This window comes from Leptinotarsa decemlineata, unplaced genomic scaffold (genome assembly GCF_025532065.1).
Source record: "Leptinotarsa decemlineata unplaced genomic scaffold, Ldec_3_MD MMD2_tig00026361_RagTag_RagTag, whole genome shotgun sequence".
Classification (NCBI taxonomy): Eukaryota; Metazoa; Arthropoda; class Insecta; order Coleoptera; family Chrysomelidae; genus Leptinotarsa; species Leptinotarsa decemlineata.
Window position 1 is genome coordinate 3,670,762 of NW_027412704.1, and position 22,926 is coordinate 3,693,687.

Below are 22,926 nucleotides of genomic sequence, written 5' to 3' on the forward strand. Positions count from 1 at the left end.
GTTTTTTTATCATTATTTTATTGAACTATAGTATTGATGTTTTTTATATATACATGAAAACGTGAATTTGTGATTGTTGACATGTCCTTGTTAAGTGTAACTGAAATATTGACGTTTTTGATAATGTATGTAATCTTTGTGCATTCTATTGATACCACTACGGAACATTGATATTGAAAAAAAAATGGTATCCCCGTGGACATATGAATTAAGAGATGAAGACGGTAATTATAAGGGGATATGGAATGCGAAAGACCTAAAGTCAGCTAGCGCTGATGAAAATTTACGCTAGTAAATTTTCTTGAGGCAAGGGGGGAATTGTAACATTCTAAATTTACTTGTAAATATTGTAGATATTGTTCGTTTATTTACTATGGAATCGACAGAATTGTCATTTATTGATGACGAACTTTTCGTCACAGCTAGGGACACATCTGGTTTGTCAGTGTGCCCAACCTACATTTTCAAAGAAGTTGTTACGTTTCAATTTAGCACTAGATCAAACTGCTCTTATGTGACCTTTCAAAACCACTACCTTACCTTTTAAGATCTTTATTCAGAGGATATTAACAATGTAATTCAGTTACAAGTTCATTTTATTCATTTAACATCATAGTAATGGGAATCTTCCGTTCCATAGAAAACCATACCTGAAATGTATAAGAATAAATGTATGCTCCCTGACTAACTGCTTTGACCAGTACTTACGCGTTCTCCTATTGCCAATCGACATTGGAGATCCGAAATTCCTCGCTAGGTTGAAATAGTTGTTATTGTTTGTTTCTCAGTTTTCTTCACCTATCATTTTTTTCAGCCGTTGTCTGCCTTATTCCCTATACCTTTCCGAGAATATTTCTTGCATAGATTGTTATTCATCACTTCCAGAAGGTTTACTGACATATTAGAGCCATATCGCCTGAAAAACAATATTAGTTACCTCTGGGTTTCTGAATACTGTTTGATATTTTCGGTAAATATTCTGCATAATATGAATGCTCTAATATTTGTACTGAAAGGGAAGGTTATGGCGACTTACCTTATATGTTTCTATTCCATCGCATGAATAAGGATTGGTAAATAGTTGAAAATAGGTTGGAACAATATATTTTGTAAATATTCGTAAACAAGGTTAAGAGACAGCTGTTGGTTGACATCTGCCGAACTTTCGTAGTGTCGTTCCGTCGACTTACACCGAACTAGTTCTACAGTTGTTCACGGGTGAGGGATTGATCGGTTACTCAAGTTGTCAAGGGTTGTTTTAGGGTTGCATTGCTTTGAGAAGGAGTTTTGATGGGTCATGGACTTGTTGATGATGTATCAAGTGGCTGTGGAGGAATTGTTAGATTTATGATGTTGTGCACAGCGCCCCCTTGGTGCTTGTATTGTAGATTGGATGCACTGTGGCAACAACTGGTTAGCTGTCAGATGTGGCAGTCGCTTAGTATTTGGAAGTTAACCTTCGGTGAGCTTGGTTCGGAGTTCAAAGGGTACCATCAGACTGATTGTAGGATATATTTGGTTGTATTTGTGCCATCCTTCACGGGGATTATTTCTACAAGTCAGGATTGTATAGTGGAAGACTGATTGGTCATTTTGGTGTGGATATTTGCAGTCTGAAACTTAAGCTCTTTTGAGGATTTGTGGTGGTTACCGAACTCGTGCCAGGTGGGAGGATTTCCGAAATTAGGTATGTCTGAATCACTGTCGCATCTCTCATGTGATCTTAGCTATGATATCACTTCTTCAATTCTACAACCTTCGTTTCTCGTCTCTAGATTCATAAGAAACAGAAGGCCCTCAGTCACTCATCAAGTCCCAGCAGGACTTCCGTGCAGAACACCGCACACGAAGAATCGTATAGAAAACCCCTTGGCCAGGGTAAGAATTTTACCATTAAATGTGTTTTAAATGATTTTAGTAATTTCTGGTTCCATCGTTATATCTCAACTGAATATTAGTATTGAAGAGAGGTTTCAACACTCATTCAATTTTCTTGATTTTTACGGATCATATGGTTATACAGGGCACCCAAAAATATACTCTTGTTATCTTGCTACTTTGCTTGATGAAAATATACCAGGGGTATTGATTAGTCAAATAGTCCTATTGAATGGGGGTTGAATCTCACCTTGTTTCATCTAATTCTGACTGAGAATTTTCTTCCGTAGGGTTTTTCTTCCTGCTTTTTTCTTCCTGCTTTTCTTCCTGTTTTCCTTCCTGCTTTTTCTTCCTGCTTTTCTTCCTGCTTTTTTTTGTCTTCGTCAAGGGTTCCTGTTTTCCTTTATTTTCTTTCTGGATCTTATTTGGTGATCCATTACTGGTCCAGCTTGTCGTGCCCTACAGGGTGATCTATCTTGGTGGTGCTACAGGGTGATCCATCTACGCCGTACTACAGGGTGATCCACCGGTGCTACAGGGTGATCTATCTTGGTGGTGCTACAGGGTGATCCATCTCCGCCGTACTACAGGGTGATCCATCTCAGCAGTACTACAGGGTGATCCACTTCCGTCGAACTACGGGGTAGCCTAACACCATATACCGGGTGGCCCAAAAGGAGCACGCAAGTTATAATTGATTTAATTGAATATTTGTGATATACTGAGATATTTGAATAATTGTTGCCCTTATGTTTATTGATACCTGTTGATATAGTGTTTGTTTATCGTTTATTGATTAAGAGTTTGTTATTGATACCTGATTGACATAGATATTTGTGAAACGGAAATTGAGGTATATTCTTCCTTTCACGATTGCTGATTGACACCGATGCGCCTACGCCTGAGCTCACGCGACGCAAACGAGTTTGTCTTACCATCCGATACTAGTATTTACGATTTCACCTACTCAATTTTCGTGGTAGTTTTACTCGACGTATTGTAGTTTTTTTTTGAGCGTCGTTACTACCGTAATTTATGGCTGATTGAATTCGTGGTTAGATACACCGCGCTCTTGTATGGACATTTGAACATCGCGTAGTAGTGTGAATATTGCATTGTTGTCTTAGAAGCGTTGTTGGTTAATCCATGTAAGTTAGGATTACTGAATAAATCATATTGGGGATTTTTATCTTTTATTTCCAATATTAATTGGTAAGTTATTGATATTGTGAGTTACTTAGGGTATCTGGAGGATTAAATTTACCTGGCGCCCATTAAGATCTATTTGAAATTTGCTAAGTTGTTTAACCCACTCCCGTCTCCACTGTTTAGCTTAGCCGCGGATACCCATCTGTCTTATTTGTTACCGACAGATGATTTAGTCCCCTCTTGTGGTTTGTGAGGTGACACTTTCAAGCCAAAATTTTTACACACACTTCAAGAAGGCGACGAAGCAAGACGCCTGGAATATTGTTTATGGGCCCAAGGGGGAAATTTAAACAATAGAAATTTCCTAAAAAATATTTTATATACCGACGAAGCCACTTTTACTACAAATGGAGTAGTGTCATCACAGAATTGTCGCTATTGGGCAGCGGGTAAACCTAACTGGGTAATACACTGTAAAAGCCAGTATTCCCAAAAAATCAACGTCTGGTGTGGGATATTGAACGAACGAATTATTGGTCCTTTCTTTTTTGAGGAAAACATTAATGCGCAGAGGTTTCTATAATTTTTATACATAGAGTTTTGGGATGCTATTCACGAGCTGCCAATCAATGAACGGTCAAATTTAATTGTCCAGTTAGATGGGTGTTCAGTTCATTATGCCAGAGCTGTGAGGCAATGGCTTAACGAACATTTTCCAAACCGATGGATAGGCCGTGGTGGTCCGTTTATAGAGTGGCCACCCAGATCTGCAGACCTCACAGTTTTGGACTTTTTTCTCTGGGGACTTCTCACACAAAAGGTTTACAAAAACCGTTCAAGAGATAGAAATGAACTTTGTGCAAGAATTCGACAGGTATGTGCAGATATTAGCCCTCAAGAACTAAGGAACGTAATCAGAAAAATTCGTAAGCGCTACGACACATGTATCGAAATACGTGAAGGATTAGTAGAGGCTACTAGAATATGAGTTAGAATTAATTGTTGCACTGAATGGAAACATTTCAATAATTAGTTATTAGTTTATTAAATTTTTTTGCTTCATTGTTAGTTGAATTGTGTGAATGTAATTCCGTTATTTTCATAAAAAATATTTACGCTATTTGTTTTTTTTTTCATCTGGCGGCACTTTATTGTTGAAATCATAAAAAAAAGATATATTGTGACTGTTAGCTGTGTGAGTTTTCGAATTTTTGAGTTGTCATAACTTTGTTAATAATGAATATTTTTTCGTGAAATTTTGGTCACACCTATTTAGAGGCACTCTGAATCCAGTGGCATAGTGATTTAAAAAAAATCGCTAATAAAAAATCCCGATTTTCGACTAAGAAAAAATATCGTAGTATGTCCTGAAACTTTAATAAACATTTCAGATTTTGTCCCAAGGTAGACCTTTTAAAATTAAAAAAAAAATTATTAAAATCGATTTACAACTTCAAATTTTAGGGGGGTGTTTCCATTAAAAATGGGTCACACTATATAATAATTTTGTTCGAGACATAACGACAGAAGGTCAATTATTTCTTGTTTTATGACTGGGTTCACTCTATTTTTATCTGATAATTCTATTACTAAAGTAATAGTATCATCAGGAGGTATGCTGGGAAATAGATTATGCACATCAAAGTCATATGAATTCCGTACACAGAATTTCGGTTGGAAGTTACAATGGTTCAAGATGATATTGATAAGCTTTTCTGATGATGTCACTGATGGTGGAGTGACAAAGGAAACTACTGATCTAATTGGATAACTCTGTTTGTGCAGAACTGTTCCCTTTCAGTAAAAAGTTATTGAACGTCGTTGAGAAGAGTGTATGGAGCTGCAAATAGATTATTTCGAAAAATAAATACTTTTTTTTCCAAAATTTTTGTGTTTTCTATGTGGGTACTTCTGGGACTACCCTCGTAGATGGCTTAGAAGAAAGAGAGATGGCTCTTTTTCTATTCTGAATCTCGTTTGGATGAAACATCTATTTCCTTGACAACAATGCAAACGAATTCAATTCTTTTTCCTAAGATTTGAGAATTGTTTACTCCCAAGTTCAAAATTTGCCACGGCAAGCGTTTTTCGTTTTATTATCACATTGTCCGTCTTTTTGAAGCCACTGGCTTCAATATCGCAACGCACAGTTCTAAAACGATTAAAGAGCGTTGCAAGTCGAATAGCACCCCGTTTTAAATCCATTTTGGCTCACAATGAGATGTAATTAGTAAAATGAAGTTCAGAGCGACTAGGGCGTCGCTACAATAATTTTTCATTGAACGGTCTACAGCCAAACTGTGGTAGATGTATCCATTGAGAAGCTTAACGGATCTCCACTTACAGGTTATTGATATTGGATGTTCAAATAGGTTAGAAGGGGATTCTATAGTTACTTTCATCAATATCAGAAACCCATGAAGTTTCCTTCTCCAGATATTGTACACGAATTTCCACTGAACACCAAGTACGACAACTGGGTCTTAGAAAACAATGGAACCCTCAATGGTTTTATAACTGTCATATAATTCCAAGTGAGTGCAATAGAAAAAAATCATATTCCTACACATCCCTGCCAAATTGTTCGCCAATTGAACACACAAAATCATCACTGTTAGTCATTAGTTCCAGCCATAAATCAACTCGATGAAATTTTGACCAAATTTGAGAAATCTTTGCTGTGATATTTTCGAGAAAATACATTTTTTGGAATTAAATTTCGAAACATTCTCTCACAAATACCTACATAGACGATTCTAGTAAATGCCTGCCGGAAAACAACTACTTACCTGGCTAATAACACGTTAGATATTGAATTATATTCGATAGATATTTATGCAAGATACGTCACAGGCTGTCGATGTTTATCTCTCGAAAACTTTTACCACGAACGCTGGTTTTTCCCAGGGAGCCATATTGTCACAACACTCTTTTTTTTTAATACCAACGACTTATTGGAAAAAAACTTCGGTTGCGGATACACATCTTCACCGACAGCAGGAGGTTGCATATCTTAATGAGGATCCAGAGGTGATTTTGAAAACCCAGGCACTGGTTTTCTCCAAACAGATAAATGTCTGCGAACTAGATATGATAATGTCAGCACAGATAATCCCGCATTCTGCTTCGATGAATTTGTTGGAGGTTGAAGTGGACACCAATATGTCTTGGCACAATCATGTCGCTGGAATTGCAAAGGCTGTTTCTCAAAAGCCTGGAACACTGTTTCGAACCAGAAAACTATACAAACTCCAGCAACGTTTGATGATGTTTCATAAAGTTCAGATCAGACCTTTTCTGGAGCATTGTTCACATGTATGGAGCTCCGCCCCTAAGCATGCCCTGAAGCTGCTGGATTTCATCCAGAAAAGAGCCAGCCGTCTAATTGGAGACGCGAACATCACTTGCAACTTTGATAGCCTGGAACATCGAAGAAAGGTTGGAGATTTGTCTCTCTTCCATGGATACTTTCACGGGAAGTGTTCAAGTGACTTAGTACATTTGATTCCACCAAGAGCGGTACGGACTGTGGCTGCTCATCGTTTTGAGGTTCAACCCAGTACACCTCGAACTTCACTGTTTTCCAAATAGATTTGATCTCCAGCGGTTCAAATCCAGTGTGAATCAATTCAATTCAATTTCAATTCAATTCAATTTCATTTTCAGAATCATTTTACATACAATCATACGGTCGGTAGTCAAGCGGTTCGGCGTGGGTGCTTTGTTCACTCACTCGAATTGACTGCCGTGTTGGTCGCTGGTTCAAGCCCCAGTCTGAACGATCGATCTTCACTTGCTATCGTCCAACTCGTGTTAGGAATCACACGTTGAAAGGTAAAGCCTCGTTAATCCTTAGCTCGTACAAGTTTCGACTTCTGAGGGTTATCGTTGGTAGGGGTGCGACAGCTGGTTAACGGAAAAAAAATATTTTAAACAGAACAGATATCAACACAATCAATAATGTGAAAATTAATAATGTAAATAAAATAATGGATATTAGTTGGTTGTTTGAGTTTTTTTTTTTGATGACTCACTGAAGTAGACTCACGCTAGGCAAATATAACCTGTTTTGTGATGTCTAAATCAGCGTGGCATTTGTACAATTGTATGTCTTATGTATAATTGTATCAATATGGTAAGTGAAGCTTCCTTACATTTTTAAAAAAAGACGATGAAAGAGAGAATTTAAAATTGGGGTTCAAATGAGATTGGATAATTTGAATCATTTCGATTATTGTTAAAATTCGGTAGTGTATGTGTAGTGCTTATAAACACAATATATAAAAAACATAGTAAGTATTTATTTCAGTATGAAGTTGGAAATTTTTCTGGGTAATTATGTACATACTTTTTCGCCTCTTTTTTGAATAGTTTGAAGAATGTTATATCTTTTAAATTTCTAGGTAAGACGTTGAATGTTTTTAGACCATAAAAGAAAAAAGAATTCTGGGTGACCGTTTTATTAAGGAATTCAATTTTTACGTCCTGGTAAATTTTTGATCTAGTATCTCTTGATCGTTTATTTCTGCGCGAAATCTGCTCATTTATGAAACATTCTTATTAGGCAATGATAAATGTATAGTGATTGAATATTTAACATGTTAGTTTCTTGATATAACCCTCTTGTTGAAAAGTATCTATTTTTTTGAAGATAATTTTTGATAAAATGTTTTGAGCATTGAGCAGTTTGTAATGGGCTAATAGCATTTTTGAAAGTTGCACCCCAAGCAAGATATTATAAGATTTTTTTTGACAGTATGTCACGTAGTTCATAAAAATTGTCCATCAAGCCTTTCTGTTACAAAGTTGATATGTTCCGTCCATTTTAGATGCTGATCTAAAATAACTCCGAGGTATTTTACAGATGTGGCTTGTTCCACTGTCTGACAGTCGCAAGCATTTTGATTATTACAGTGCGGTATATGCATTTTTATTTTGTAGTTTTTGGGTTGATCACGAAGGGTGGGGGAAAAGGTCAGACACTTTGTCTTGTTTACATTCAGTTACAGTTTATTACTACTTAGCCACATGCATATTTTTTGTAAATTGGTTTCTACTGTCTCTCTAATTTCATCCCAAGATGTTCCCGTGTAAATTAGAGCCGTATCATCGGCATAGCATATTATATCGCCTATGAAATTGTTGATTTTTGTTATACTGTTAATGTAAATAAGAAAAAGTATCAGTCCCAAAACGGTCCCTTGTGGTGTACCAATTTGTACAGTCCTTGAAACAAACAATGATAATTTGGAATATGCAGTCATTGCCACAATGAATCTCCGCGGGTTGGAGTGGAATGTGAAATAGACCTACTCACTTTGGAACAGGTAGTCATGGTCTAACGAAAAAACTGGCTCTGGATATGTCAAACGCATTGCCAATTACCACTGGAGATGTCAAAATGTCACTGACTGCAATTTGTTAGATAAAATTCAGCCAATTTCCATAATCTGATTTGAATAAAAGAATTGTTGTAAATCATGAAAAAATCAGTTATCAGTTCCAGGCATAAGTTGACTCAATAATTTTTACCAAATTTGAGAAAACTTTGCTATGATATTTTCGAAAAAATAAATTAATCTCTCACAACATACGTACACGGTAGGTTCTCGTAAATGCCTACCGGAAAACAACTACTTTCCCGGCTTACGCCACGTTGGATATTGAATTATATCCGACACACATTCATGCAAGATTCTTCACAGAGGTTAGTCTTGCAGATATTTCTCGTTCATCCAGACCGGTTTGGAGGTATTGCATCTTGTCAGTGCAGGAGATATCCGAGGAACGAGACATTACATGTTTTCTCTTTTCGATACATTATCCCTACTTCCCTACTAATATTATGAATGCGAATGTGAGTTTGTTTGTTACGGTTTCACGCGAAAACTACCAAACCTATCATCATGAAATTTTGTACACGTTCTTGGAGGTATTAGAAGTAACATGGGATACTTTTTATAAAAAAAAACAATATGTAGGATAAAAAAATTGTTCGTCAAAAATTGACTATAGTTCCAGCTGTTTGGATTTTTTTTATACTTATTGTTATTTTCTTTTGTCATTTTCATTTTTGAGTTAGGTTAGGTTAGTTTAGGTTAGGTCAAGTTAGGTTAGGTTGGTTAGGTTATGTTATTTTTGTTGTTACAGTGAAATATATTTTAACATTTGTTGTTGAAATTCAATAAAGCATATTTTGAATTTTTGAAACTTCATCGTATATAATAATTAAAAAAAATGTATAATCCCAGCCAAGCATTGAAATATAGTTCTCATATTGATTAATTTCTCTTGTACTGACACTTATTCAATGGCATAAATGCGAGCGAAGCCACGAGTAAAAGCTAGTTTCGATATATCTGAAAGAATCTAATCATTCTATTCCAGATATTTGGCGATAGTCCATCCGTTGCATCCTCGAATGTCAAAAGCATCATCCCTCTTCACCATCACCTTCATCTGGACGGCAAGTATGCTTTTGGCTCTTCCTTGCCTCCTCTACTCGAAGATTGTATTTTATGGGTAAGTCAATTTTAGATTCTATAAGTTCGTTTCAGAATATTGAATTCAAATTACTACTGTTTTGAATCAATGAACTTTTAAGGAAGGGACATGATTGTTCAGTCTGTTCAAAAAATAAGGTGTTTAGCATGTTTAGTTTGTTGGTGAGAGGCAGAGGCAGAAGTGTTTTTACTACACGATAATCCAAGCGTCTTCGCTTGTTGGCCAAAAACTACACCATAATCATGCCTCAGCCTACGTATCCACCAGATTTGCCCCCTGCGATTTCTTTCTGTTCCCAAAATTGAAGAGATTTATGAAATGACGGCGTTTTGCGACGATTGAGGAAATGAAAACGAATGTCTGAGAGAGCTGAAGGACGTACTGCTCCGAGAATTGAAAAAACGATACCTTCCACAATAATGCTATCAGAATTGCCCGTGGGGCATTCTGCACAAGTCCAACCGAAAGTTCACACTGTGAATAAGGCGAATCATCTTCAGCAACCCGGAGACAGTTTCCAACCCTCATCTACGCCGCTTCCATTACAGCAAACCCTGAAAACACAATATACCATAATGTGGACGCCAATAGATTTTCATCGTCAACATATGCTGGAAAGGAAAGAGGTGACCTTCCTTTTTACGAGAGACAAAATCAGTATCTAAATAATTTGAACCTTCATCAACCAAAAACCTTCACCAACCCGAATATGTCTAACGGAACCCCATGGACTACCCTAAATATTCTTATTGATACAAACCTCAACCAGTTCAAAAAGGAAGACATTCACTGCGAAGTCATCAAATGTAATCCGAAAGCTTACAACGTGAATCAGGCGAACCATCTTTAGCAACCCAGAGACAGTTTTCAACCCTCACCTACTGCTTCCATTACAGCAAATCCTGAGAACCCAGTATACCATAATGTGATCGCCAATAGCTTTTCGTCGTCAACATATGCTAAGAAGGAAAGAGCTGACCTTCCTTTTTACGAGAGATAAACTCAGTTTGAACCTCCATCAACCAAAAACCTTTTCTGACCCGAATATCCCCAACCAAATCTCAAGGACTACTACAAAAATTATCATTGATACAAACCTCAACCAGTTCAAAAAGGAAGACATTCACTGCGATGTCATCAAATGTAATCCGAAAGCTTACAATGTGAATCAGACGAACCATCTTTAGCAACCCAGAGACAGTTTTCAACCTTCACCTACACTGCTTCCATTACAGCAAATCCTGAGAACCCAGTATACCATAATGTGATCGCCAATAGCTTTTCGTCGTCAACATATGCTAAGAAGGAAAGAGCTGACCTTCCTTTTTACGAGAAATAAACTCAGTTTGAACCTCCATCAACCAAAAACCTTTTCTGACCCGAATATCCCCAACCAAATCTCAAGGACTACTCCAAAAATTATCATTGATACAAACCTCAACCAGTTCAAAAAGGAAGACATTCACTGCGAAGTCATCAAATGTAATCCGAAAGCTTACAATGTGAATCAGGCGAACCATCTTTAGCAACCCAGAGACAGTTTTCAACCCTTACAGCAAATCCTGAGAACCCAGTATACCATAATGTGATCGCCAATAGATTTTCGTCGTCAACATATGCTAAGAAGGAAAGAGCTCACCTTCCTTTTTACGAGAGATAAACTCAGTTTGAACCTCCATCAACCAAAAACCTTTTCTGACCCGAATATCCCCAACCAAACCCCAAGGACTACTCCAAAAATTATCATTGATACAAACCTCAACCAGTTCAAAAAGGGAGACATTTACTGCGAAGTCATCAGATGTAATCTATATGAAATGATTCATACGAAATACAAGGAGTTTGACACAATCTACACGAACCCATCCAAAACTGAAGACGGCGTAGGTCCGCTTTTACCAGTCTTCAATCTAGTTTTTTATTCAAACTATCCCTAGGAATAGTTTGAACTTTACGTCATATGAAAAGCACTACAGTACGTAGAGAAGAGCAAGTCCATGAAATTTTTGATTGTCTGAATCTTTAACTGCCCTGGAAGCAATCAACCAATTATACTCCAACCATCCCTTCATTCGTCACATAAAAGAACTGATCAATATACTCTATGGAAAAGGGGTAGTCATAAAATTTGTATGAGGCCCTTCTCACGTAGGTATGATAGGAAATGAAAATGCTGACCGATTAGCTGAAGAAGCCACTATTAGTCCTTTAAACAGTACAGAAAACTATGTTGTCCATACAGATTTGAAACCCTACTACAAGAAAATCCTCACTAAATTGTGGCAAGATCAATAAAATGGGTCTTGCAGTAAACTTTCCGGAGTGAAAACAAGTGTACTCCCGATAAGTAGGAAACTCCAGGTCATAATATCTCGCCTGCGAATAGGCCACACTTGCCTCACCCATGGATACTTCATTGCCGGCGACACCAGCACCATGTGTGAAGTATGCGACTCTCCCGTAACTGTTGACCATATCTTAACGAAGTGTGTGCTATATTCCAACGATAGAGACATCCCGCCTTTAATCAACAACGCATTGGACCTGAGTGTAATATTGAGAATGTTGTAAAATTTTCAGAAAATGTCAACTTGTCCATCGTTTCGTAATTCTCCAGCACCTGATGCACTGTGCAGTCGCTGATAACCCTGAAGGTTGATGCGACTTTAAATGAAGTGAATAAAAAACAAGGTTATATCAGAGAGGCAATGAAGGGTACACATAAAAATTGATGAATGGAAGTATTTTTTGAAGAAAATTAAAATTGAAATAATTTTCTGATCACACCTCGTATACCACGGAAATCATAACTTCTTTGATCGTTTCCATAATTCAAAATCGCCGGGCTGCAATTTCAGCAGGGCTGGTGGTGATAAAAGTAGCTCGAGTGAATGATTGATTCTTTTCTATTCGCCAAGAAAACGTGGAAAGGATATTTCTGTTTCCTTCGCAATAAATATAGTCGGTTGGGTAAGGATGCAAAAAAGGTGAAGTTATCGATCGCAATTCTGAATATGGAACTTCTATAAACCAGGGTTAAAGAGTTCAATTTCTTCTTTATCTGGAACATTACGTCGATATAAGGCCACTTGCCTTCAATTTATTGAAGCACCAAATCCTTTCTTTGAATTGGCATTCTACGTTCAAGAAAATGATGGAAATTCGATAATTGGGGCTATATATACAACAAGTACGATGAGTCAGTATCGTCTAAACAAGGTGAAGTAATTTTAAAAAATACTAGTGACTTTAATGCAAAATAGTGTGAGTTATGTGTGTGGCTTCACAATCCCAGTAGAGGTTTTTGTCCTCTTTCTTGAAATTGGATCAGTCCTCTTGATCATTTCATTTTTATGCAGATTTTCTTGTGTCTTTCTTCATCCCCCACTATAGCTTATTCCTCTCATTGGCTTTATGTAGCGTCGAGTCTTCTTTCTCCTTAGTATCTAGTATACAATTATTCTTGTTATTTCGTTAACAATCAATTATGTTCAAAGCATTCAAATTGTATGAATGGAAAACGGCAGATCATTGAAACAAGTTTCAACGTTTGATTGGGAAGAAGAAATTTTGAGTTTTATTTGAAGTTGAATCGAAATCCACAAATTCCGGAGGTAGTTGATTATAAAAGGAGAAACTTTGCATGAATACTTCTCACATTTTGAGGTGTAATTATACCATTGGTACAGAGAGTCATTCTGAGAGACGCTTCCATCTATTTGAAGTTCAATGCCTCTTTGCCATCACTTTTACATTCTACTTTTTGACCAAGACAATTAACAGATGATCACTAAGTCATAGTGGATCAATATTGTGATTCATTTTTCAAATCATTGAAGCATAAATGAGTATTGAATCAAAACAAATCGAAATTCAACAATCTCCTTCTACGAACATTAAAAATAATTTTACCTCAACTCAACTCATTCAACTGCTTGTACATGATATGTGTTTCGGAAAATTAAACATGGAATATATTTGATTTTCAGGACGAAAGACAAACAGAGAGCTGGGTGCATCCTAATATGGCCAGATGAGAAGTTGTATGGCTCAGCATACGATTTATGGTAAGTATATCTATCGTAGTTGAACAAACTATCTATTTATCTATAGGTATCGAATGAATCGTTCTCCAAAGTTGTCCTCAAAGGTACCGACCAGGAATTGAATTCTGTTTTCATCTCAAACTTCGTACGTATGGGGTTTTTCATGCGAGTGAAATTATTCAATGGTAAAAGTTTTTGTGTTAAGATGACGAAGTAGAAAGCCAAAACTTGTCTTTCCCCAAAATGAATCACCTAAAAATATAACCCTTTTAATATAATAGTAGGTATTCTTTCATACATTACTTTCTGTAGCATTTCTATGTACAATATCTTTTTCAGTTCCATTATGAATGTTTGTAGTACAAACTAAAAAATTATTTCTCTATCATTTTGTTTCGGGTCGATTTGTTTTCTTCCATTTCATGTCTGAAAGAAACATTCGTGTTGAAAATGTGTTCAATCTGTTCTTCTTCATAAAAATTTTTCAGTTATGCATTCATTTTTATTTGTTCTGCAGAATGTTCCCACTTTCTATCTTAAATGATGTCATCAATTTCAGGTGATGAATAATTGTCATATTTCATGGAAAAAGTTCATATGAACACCGATTTTGACTACTATGTGTGTTTGTTGTAACTAACAAAGTCTTCTTTTCATAAAATCAGATTTGGAATTTCAACTTCAGGAATTATTTTTTCAATTTAGTGCATTTGTAAAAAAGCTTATCTCCAAACACGTATTTTCCATTAATTGTTTGATGTGATCGAAATGTAGGACTTGGAGAAAAACAATGACTTTTACCATAAATATCAATCCCGTAAACCTCTGTGACGCTACTGGAATTCCATTAAAAACCCTCTCTTTATCCCTAAGAAACGGACCTGGTTTCATTAAAGTTGGGAATTAAAGTTATTAATGAAAAAAAATTAGTCAAAATTTGACTCGCCGTTACTCGGAAACGAAAAAAGTTGAACTCGCCTTCATAAGAACTTTTTTCATAAAATATGACAAGTAATTAACACCTGAAATTAATGACATCGTTCAAGATACACCCTCTTTATTAATAAAAAAATAAAAAGCCAAAATTGTTTTCAAACAAATCATATTTCTTCAACATAAGCCCGCGGCTTCACCTGCGTGGAATTTGATTTGTTACTTTAAGTTTCCCCCTTGGGGAGAGATTCCCTTTCTTGATGCTTATTTACGCTATACAAAGAACCTACCTGCATATTTCAAGATCCTAGGTTCAGTAGCTTCGGCTGTACGTTAATATAAGAGCTAGAAACAGCTAATAATTTATATTTTTACTTTGAAAACACAATTACTAAAATATATGCCAACTACACTAAGTAATGAATAGCTTCGACATTCGAATTATGTTACCTATAAAGAAATTCGCATAACTAACCCAACCGTCAACTACGTCCGCCCTCACGCGTCTGCCCGCGTTCGGGTCGCGTTTTCGGCGATGGCGCTTCACTGCTTAGACCTAATGAATGAATGTAATGAATAGCTTCGGCATTCGAATCATGTTACCTATAAAGAAATTCGCCAAACTAACACAACCGTCAACTACGTCTGCCCTCACGCGTCTGCCCGCGTTCGGGTCGCGTTTTCGGCGATGGCGCTTCACTGCTTAAACTGCCTCTCTACCCCCACGCATCGTCCCCTATCGTCTTACAGTAGACGCGACGCGTAATAACTTTTGAACGATTCCTCCAAATTACTTAGTGAAAAAAGAAAAGTTCATCTATATTGAGTACTTAAAACGACGATTGTATCAGTTTTTATAAGAATTTGACAGATATTCTAAAATGTGCATAGTAGTCATAGCTGGGTATACTGTTCTAAAATGATGGTAGTATTCTGAGACTGAGTAAAAACATTGGTTGAGTAGCATTTCCTTGAACCCTGTGGAACACCTTACTCAACAGGTTCATAATTTGATCCAACATAATTACACGAAACCGCCTGATACCTATTTGAAAGGTATGATTCTATGAGTGACGGAGATACCCCTCTAACAATTTTTTAAGAAGTATACTGTGTGATACACAATCAAAAGCCCTAGACAAATCAAAAAGCGTTATGACAGTGTGCACACCCTTCTCGAATCATTCAACAATAGATCCAACAACATCTAAGACAGCTAGAGAAGTAGAACCCACATTGACCCTTTCACATTCATATCAGTATAGATAAAAGTAAAGACCATTCAAGTGAAAACCATTTACCACAATAACGGTTTGGTGTCCTTTGTGAAACAACAAAGGTCTGAAAAACTATGTCGCCAACTTCGTTCCACCATTTGGAAAATGTACATTATTTTTGTCTGCCCCTAATAATATACAGACACAAAGTACAAAAGAATGATATGTCAAGAGGAGGTGAAATGTTGAAATGTACGGCCTCGTAAGAAGTGTAAAATCGTAAAACCCCTCCGTGGCTCCCATAATATTTTTCAATTACCGGATAAAAGTTCTAACTTGCCATGTGTTTCGAGCTCGCAGTATTGGGGTTGTTCAACCCGATGAAGAACTCTTTATATATGAGAGTTGCCGTCATCTCGACGTTTCCAATTTGTCTCATTCCTATTTCTCGAGTCTTTCAGTTCGATTGAGTGGAAAATATGTCTGATGGCGCCCAAGACTTGGATAGAATTCTGTGACAGTATGACTTTTGTGAAACACAAGAGTGAAGGTAGAGTCAGACATACCCCAGCGTTTAATCTGTTATTCAAGCCACAAAGGATTCCTCACCCGGCAATCTTGTTGGAATTGACTCGTTTCTCAACCGCTAGTAGCCTCAAATTTTAACGGCGGGTACCTAAAAAATACAGTGCATTACATTTATAACGACCCACCCTGAATAAATTTTGGTATAATGATTTTCAGGAAAAATAAAAAAACACATCAATCATAGTATACACACATTTTGTCATAATCACATTTGATCTAACTTTCCCTATCGCAACCCCTGAGCATGTCATCATTTTTTTTTAATGGATCAATTGTTTTGCATTGTCAGATGTTCCATGATGAACAGATTTCAACAAACTAGAATACGTTATGGTCTGAAGCTCATAGTTTGGAAGCTAAAAATTATCTGAGTTGAAAACAAGCCACTCTGAATGAACTTCTGTACAATCTGTTACCTAGGTTTCATAGGTATTTTTGTGAAGTATACTTCAAAAGCCTTATTTTGCCTAGTTGAGTTTGAATTCGATATGTTCATATGTTCAATGATAATCATCCAGGAAGAAATGTACGACATAAATACGTTTCGGAATTATTGAACAAATTTATGGAAACTGGATCTGTTAATAATAAAAATCATAACCGTTCAGGAGTTGTCAACGATGAAGCTATTTGTACTGCAGTTTTAGGGCAAGTTGGACTAATGGAAATTTCGCAATCTCTTACTAAGTTATCTCGAGAATCGGGAATCAGTCGTACAAATGTAGTCGTACAATACAGTTGTATGCTTTGTGAGCCCTCGTTTGTTTTTTTTTATTCCTGAATTGAGTCTTCTGTCAATTCGTTAAATATCGTCATAATATATAATGACAATAATTGGTATGAACTTAAATTAAAAATTGAAAATGACCTGACAGAAATAAAATTGTGGTTTGATCATCGCTTATTGTCAATCAATTTCAACAAAACAGTTTACTTACCCTTCAGTAGCTTTGAAAATGCACTCCCCACCTTTGATATCATGATCCAAAAGAAATATAAAATAAATTAAGCCAAAAATATCAAATACCTTGATATTGTATTAGATTGTCACTTTAAATGGGACCAACATGTGAGATTTCTAACTCAAAAGTTACGCTGTATCCTGTACAAATTCAAACAACTGACGCAATATCTCAATATCAAGCAGAAAATGATGATATATAAGAGTTTAGTAGAATCTCATTTGAATTATGGAATCATTGGTTGGGGGGGTCTTCCGAAAAGTTATTACAATATACTGGAAATCTCGCAAAAACGGTTCCTCAAAATTCTTCTCAATAAGAATAGAAGATATTCTAGTGACTTGCTATTTTGTGAAGCTGGTGTTAATGATGTTAGACAATTATATTACATACAAGCAAATCTGAGACAATTTATATACAGATCTGAGTTGATAATGCAAAACCATAATTACTCAACTAGGCATAAATATAATTACAAATCACCCCTTATGTATAAGTCGATCGGGCAAAAATGCTATCCATATCTTGGGCCTAAGTTGTTTAATACATTGCCAAATGATATTAAAAATGAGGTCTGCGCACACCGTTTCAAAAAAACATTATGTACAAAATACAAGCAGAAACTATTTTCATGAAATTATAGAGAGTTAAATCAAATAGGCAATGGATTAAAATGAATAGAATAAAAAAAAAAGTATAATAAAAATAATGACATTTTTACCATCGAAGTCTTCAATGTAGATATTTTAGTATGTTTTTGTTTTTAGATTTTGATTTTAGATCATTTTATTAGATGAACTTATACACTCTGTGTATGTATATTTCGTTTCAATTAGTAATGTCTTATGTGTTTCTTTTAAAACTTACAAACAAGTACTTGTACTTCGTAAGCTGTAAATTTATTCACCGTTAGTTTTAGAAATTTGTTTTCAAATTACAATTTTGTACTATTATCCTTGTACTATTATCCTTGTGTGTGAATAAATATTATTATTATTATCGCGTCTATCAGCTGAGCTGATAAAATCTTACTGAAACTTCAGATAGTTTCAGATTTCATCTAGGAAATGGCAAACATATTCTGGAATACAAATCTGAATTGTCAAGATTTCTAATTATGGAGATATACTCAGTTTAATTTACGCAATACCAATTACTTTTACATCTGACACTGAAAAAAATCACCATGATAAACGACTGAGTGTCTGAGGGACTACGTTAGATAAAGAAAATAATTAACGAGTTTTTTTTTCTTTCGCCTCTGTCGAACTTTTCGTCTGCCTTCCCTTCACTCTCAGATCTTCCACTGAATTTATTTCCTTGTTGAAATTGTGGTTGAAATCTCTCGCTGTAATTTATGGTGCTTTGTTCTAGTACGGTATATTAAGAACGCGGTTGGATTTAATTCGACAGAGCGATAGAAACGTTGGTGCTGTATTGCAGAAAACTTCGCATAACTTTACTTTATCTCTCGATGTTCCACGGTACAGACTCTATAAGTGAATAGCCGAAGTAACCGGTATCGTGCATAATCAAAGTGTCGACGCTCTCAAAGGCCAAAAAAACCAATACAGAGAAATAAAGCCGCTGCCAACTAGTCCACGTGGACTGAAGAATTGGCGGTTGTATTGGATTATTTTTACTAACCGAGTTTTATGATTGGCTGAAGAGTCATAAAATTAAATTTAAAGTCAGGTTACGGTGACGAATAGAATGCGAGCCGTCGTGTTGTCAATGTTCAGTTCAGGAACTGATCACGATTTGAGAGTTGAAATTCGATATTGGTGCAGTTATAATTACTTAAAATTTTTGTTATATGTTTAAAATGTGGCGTCCTTTGACAAGTACTAATAGTAATAACGAGTGTGATAACAACGCAGACTTTTTCCTGTGTAGTGATTTCAAAAGCGATGGTGAACAATGCGAAAAAGAGATATCAGTGAATAAGATTCGGATGCATTTGAATATTGAAACACAGAGAGTATGTTTCAACGTATATATGCATCTACATCTCAAGTTTGGTTTCGAGGGAAACCAACTATTACAAGCAACATCAGATTTGACCGAAATTCCTTTCTCAACTGTACGTACAATAGTCAAAAACAAACCTTATGAACGCAAGATGCGATGTGATACAGGATTACCAAAATCTTCAGATGTTCATCTGATAAAATCATTGAAAAAAACAATATACGACTGTTACAAAAGCAATGAGATTCCTACAACTGAAATCAAAGGAAGAAATTGAATACTTCTGGCCATAACGTGAGCTGCTGTGACAAATCTCTTCAGAATTGGATACAAAAACTGGGATTTAGATTTAAAATAATGAATAAACGTCAAGCAGTTATGGAAGGCAAAAGAAAAGTGGAATTGCGTAACAAATACTTAGAACAAATAACTAAATATAGACAACAACAACGGCAAGTTTTCTATTTGGACGAAACTTGGTATGACACTCACGACACAGCTACGAAAGGGTGGACTGATGGTTCGAGAATGTGTACGCCTTACATGTCTGCAAACAAAGGATTGCGCCTAATCATTGTGCATTGCGGAAGAAGTAAAGGATGGGTTCAGAATTCTTCGAAATTATGTGGAACAAAACTTGAAGACTGCAATGTTGACTATCATAAGAACATGGAAGCTAGTATTTTCGAGGAATGGTTTGAAAACACGTTGATCCCAAATTTGGGTGCCAATAGCGTAATAGTTTTTGACAACGCATCCTCATTCGCAACAGCTCATCAAAGTACCGAATAGAAATTCGAGGAAAGATGAAATACAAAGTTTTTTAATGGATGTCAATTTGTATTTTGAAGATTACTATACCAGAAACCAACTACTTGAAGTTTTACAGTGTATGAGAGTATTGCTGAAAAGTATGGACACACCATACTGAGATTTCCCCCCTATTTTTGTGTTTTCATTCCCATCGAGTTGCTTTGGGGAAATCATCAGGCGTGAAAATAATTTTCCAAAATTTGATAAGAAGGTAATAGTGCTAATTAAAGAAGAAGTATCTAATATTACCGAAGAAGACAGGCAGAAAAGGATTAAAAAAGTAATTTTAGTTGAAAAAGACTATATGGAGATTGGACACTTCCATATCAATGGTGGAATTAAATTCATTATTGATTTAAATGACGACAGTGATAGTGAAACAGAGAATATGGAAGAGAAATTATCAGAAGATTTCGAAGAAAGTTATTGAAGTGTTTTTGAAGTGATCGATTGTATACATATATATGTGAGTAAGTAGTATGCAGAAGTATTTTCAGTTATCACCCTGTTATTTGAATCCCTACTTACCCACTCACCTACATAAATGAAATATTTATTACATATATATATATATATATATATATATATATATATATATATATATATATATATATATATATATACAAATGAAGATGAGCAACACTTGTTTGCCGAAATCAGGAAACAACACAAACGCACGGAGTCAACAACAGGAGCCAACCGCACATTTGTGGTTCTATAGCTACCTGCGTGACATCCGGTTGCAGGATATAAATACAAATGAAGATTTTATCGAGTGGGCATGATATGACAGAAATACGTGTCCGCGGTTTGCCCCCCTTTTTGGAGTGTTTTGTGTCCACGAATATATATATATATATATATATATATATATATATATATATATATATATATATATATATATATATATATAGCTGGGCTGTTACAAAGAAAACTCTTTGTTATATGTCAAGCTTTCGGTATATTTCACACCTTCGTCAGGACAACTACAATATATCTTGTAAAAAATATATAAATATGGAGAACTTACTAACGTGAGAATAAAATATAAAATGGTTCAAAAACAGATAGAAAAACAATAATAAATGACAGTTGATAAAAGTTTTGGCTGACAATGTCAAGTGGGAAAATTCTGAATGATACTCAAATTACTAGATCTTTTATTTTCTTTATCATATTTCAGTAGGTACGTGTAAATTTTGCTAAGACTATCAATATCAGTTCGTTTATTCATTGAATGTTCTTCGTTATTAATATGTATCATTTAATTATTAATATGTATTTAATATGTATCAATTAAATCGATTTATAGTTAATCCAGTCACTAATTATTCTGTTTCAGCTCCCTAAATATATTATTGAAGGGGAGTTGTTGGTTACACTATATCGTTTACTTGAACTATACCTATACTATATACTCCGATTTCACATCAGAAACAAACTAGTGAAGTTCATGGCAGAGCTTTCGTACTACGGTAACCGGTCGGTGGATACATTGATCAGAGAAGTTTCATTAATTACTCGAACAGATTTGGATACTCTAATTGGGGGTCGAAACAAACATAGAAAGATACAATTCTAAGAAACAAATAATAGAAGAACAAGTGATTGAAAGGAAAAATTGACGAACAGGCATTTGCGTCGAAGCTATTTACCGGGTTTGCTGGCAGTGGTCTGCAGAGGTCTGACGTTTCGTCCACTACAGCGGTGGATATTATCTTCTTGAGGCAGAATTACCTCCCAATCATTCACATTCATATTCGCCAAAAAGATCAAAATAAATTTTTTTCTGAAATATTTTGGAGAATGGTTCAAGAAAGACACTTTTATAATTTTCAATGTCAAAAATCGAAAAAAAAAACCATTAAGCTATTATTCATAAACCTGGCCACCACACTCGACTCATATAGTTTCGAAATGGATTGTGTCAGAGTTACATCAAAATGGGTTCATAATTGAAAAAGTGATAAAGAAATGAAATTTGAAAAATCTGCCAGTCAATTGTCCCAAGAATTCAATTTCACAACTTTCATCAGAATTCGAAATGGATTGTGTCAGAGTTACATCAAAATGAGTTCATAATTGAAAAAGTGATGAAGAAATGAAATTTGAAAAATCTGCCAGTCAATTGTCCCAACAATTCAATTTCAGAACTTTCATCAGAATTGTGACTATTCCACTGAACAGGTTTTGGTTCGTCAATGTCCTGAATCTCATCGAAATCTGTACATCACTGAAAAGTTGCAGGACAAAATCATACAACCAAAATGAGTAGTAGGTATATCGGTTTATATCTTACCGACTGCGCCAGGTAATGCTATCAACTTTAGACCACCTTCAGAAAGTTGATTATTATTATCATGATGGATACAACTCAACCCTAATACAGAATGTTATATAATTTCTTCCTTCTGAAGGACTAAATCAAGATAATTCAACACCACATTCGAATGAATAAATCATACAATAAATGGAAATTCCAATATTTCAATTGTTTTCTAATGATACGACCAGAACGACTAGTATATGGGTTCGTATCCTACCGTCTGCGCCACGTTATATCATCAACTTCGTATCACATTCAAATAGTTATTCATCATCATCATCATGAATACCACTCAACTATTTAATACAAATAATTTGAGTTTTGAAAATAGAGCGTTAGAGGATCAGGAACTCTTTTCAAAGAGATATCTTGGACCGATGATTGCTGGTTGTGACACCCTGTGAGAAAAATATTTGAAAATTGCTTCCGTTTGTTGACTGTTTACGGCAATGGACATCTCTTAGTGTATAAATCTGCCAATTTCGACACAGATGAATAGAATGGACGGTAAAGCAATACACACCAACGGATTAGAAAAC

At 35.6% G+C, this 22,926-nt stretch overlaps 1 protein-coding gene across 1 annotated transcript in view; it reads left to right on the forward strand.

Annotated features, from left to right (window-relative positions):
• LOC111502872 (tachykinin-like peptides receptor 86C) overlaps positions 1 to 22,926 on the forward strand; it is a 188,223-nt gene that overhangs the window by 133,745 nt on the left and 31,552 nt on the right. The window contains exons 6-7 of the mRNA XM_023157037.2: positions 9,415 to 9,549; positions 13,521 to 13,598. Coding sequence (XP_023012805.1) covers positions 9,415 to 9,549; positions 13,521 to 13,598 — 213 coding nt within the window. The remainder of the gene's footprint in view (positions 1 to 9,414; positions 9,550 to 13,520; positions 13,599 to 22,926) is intronic.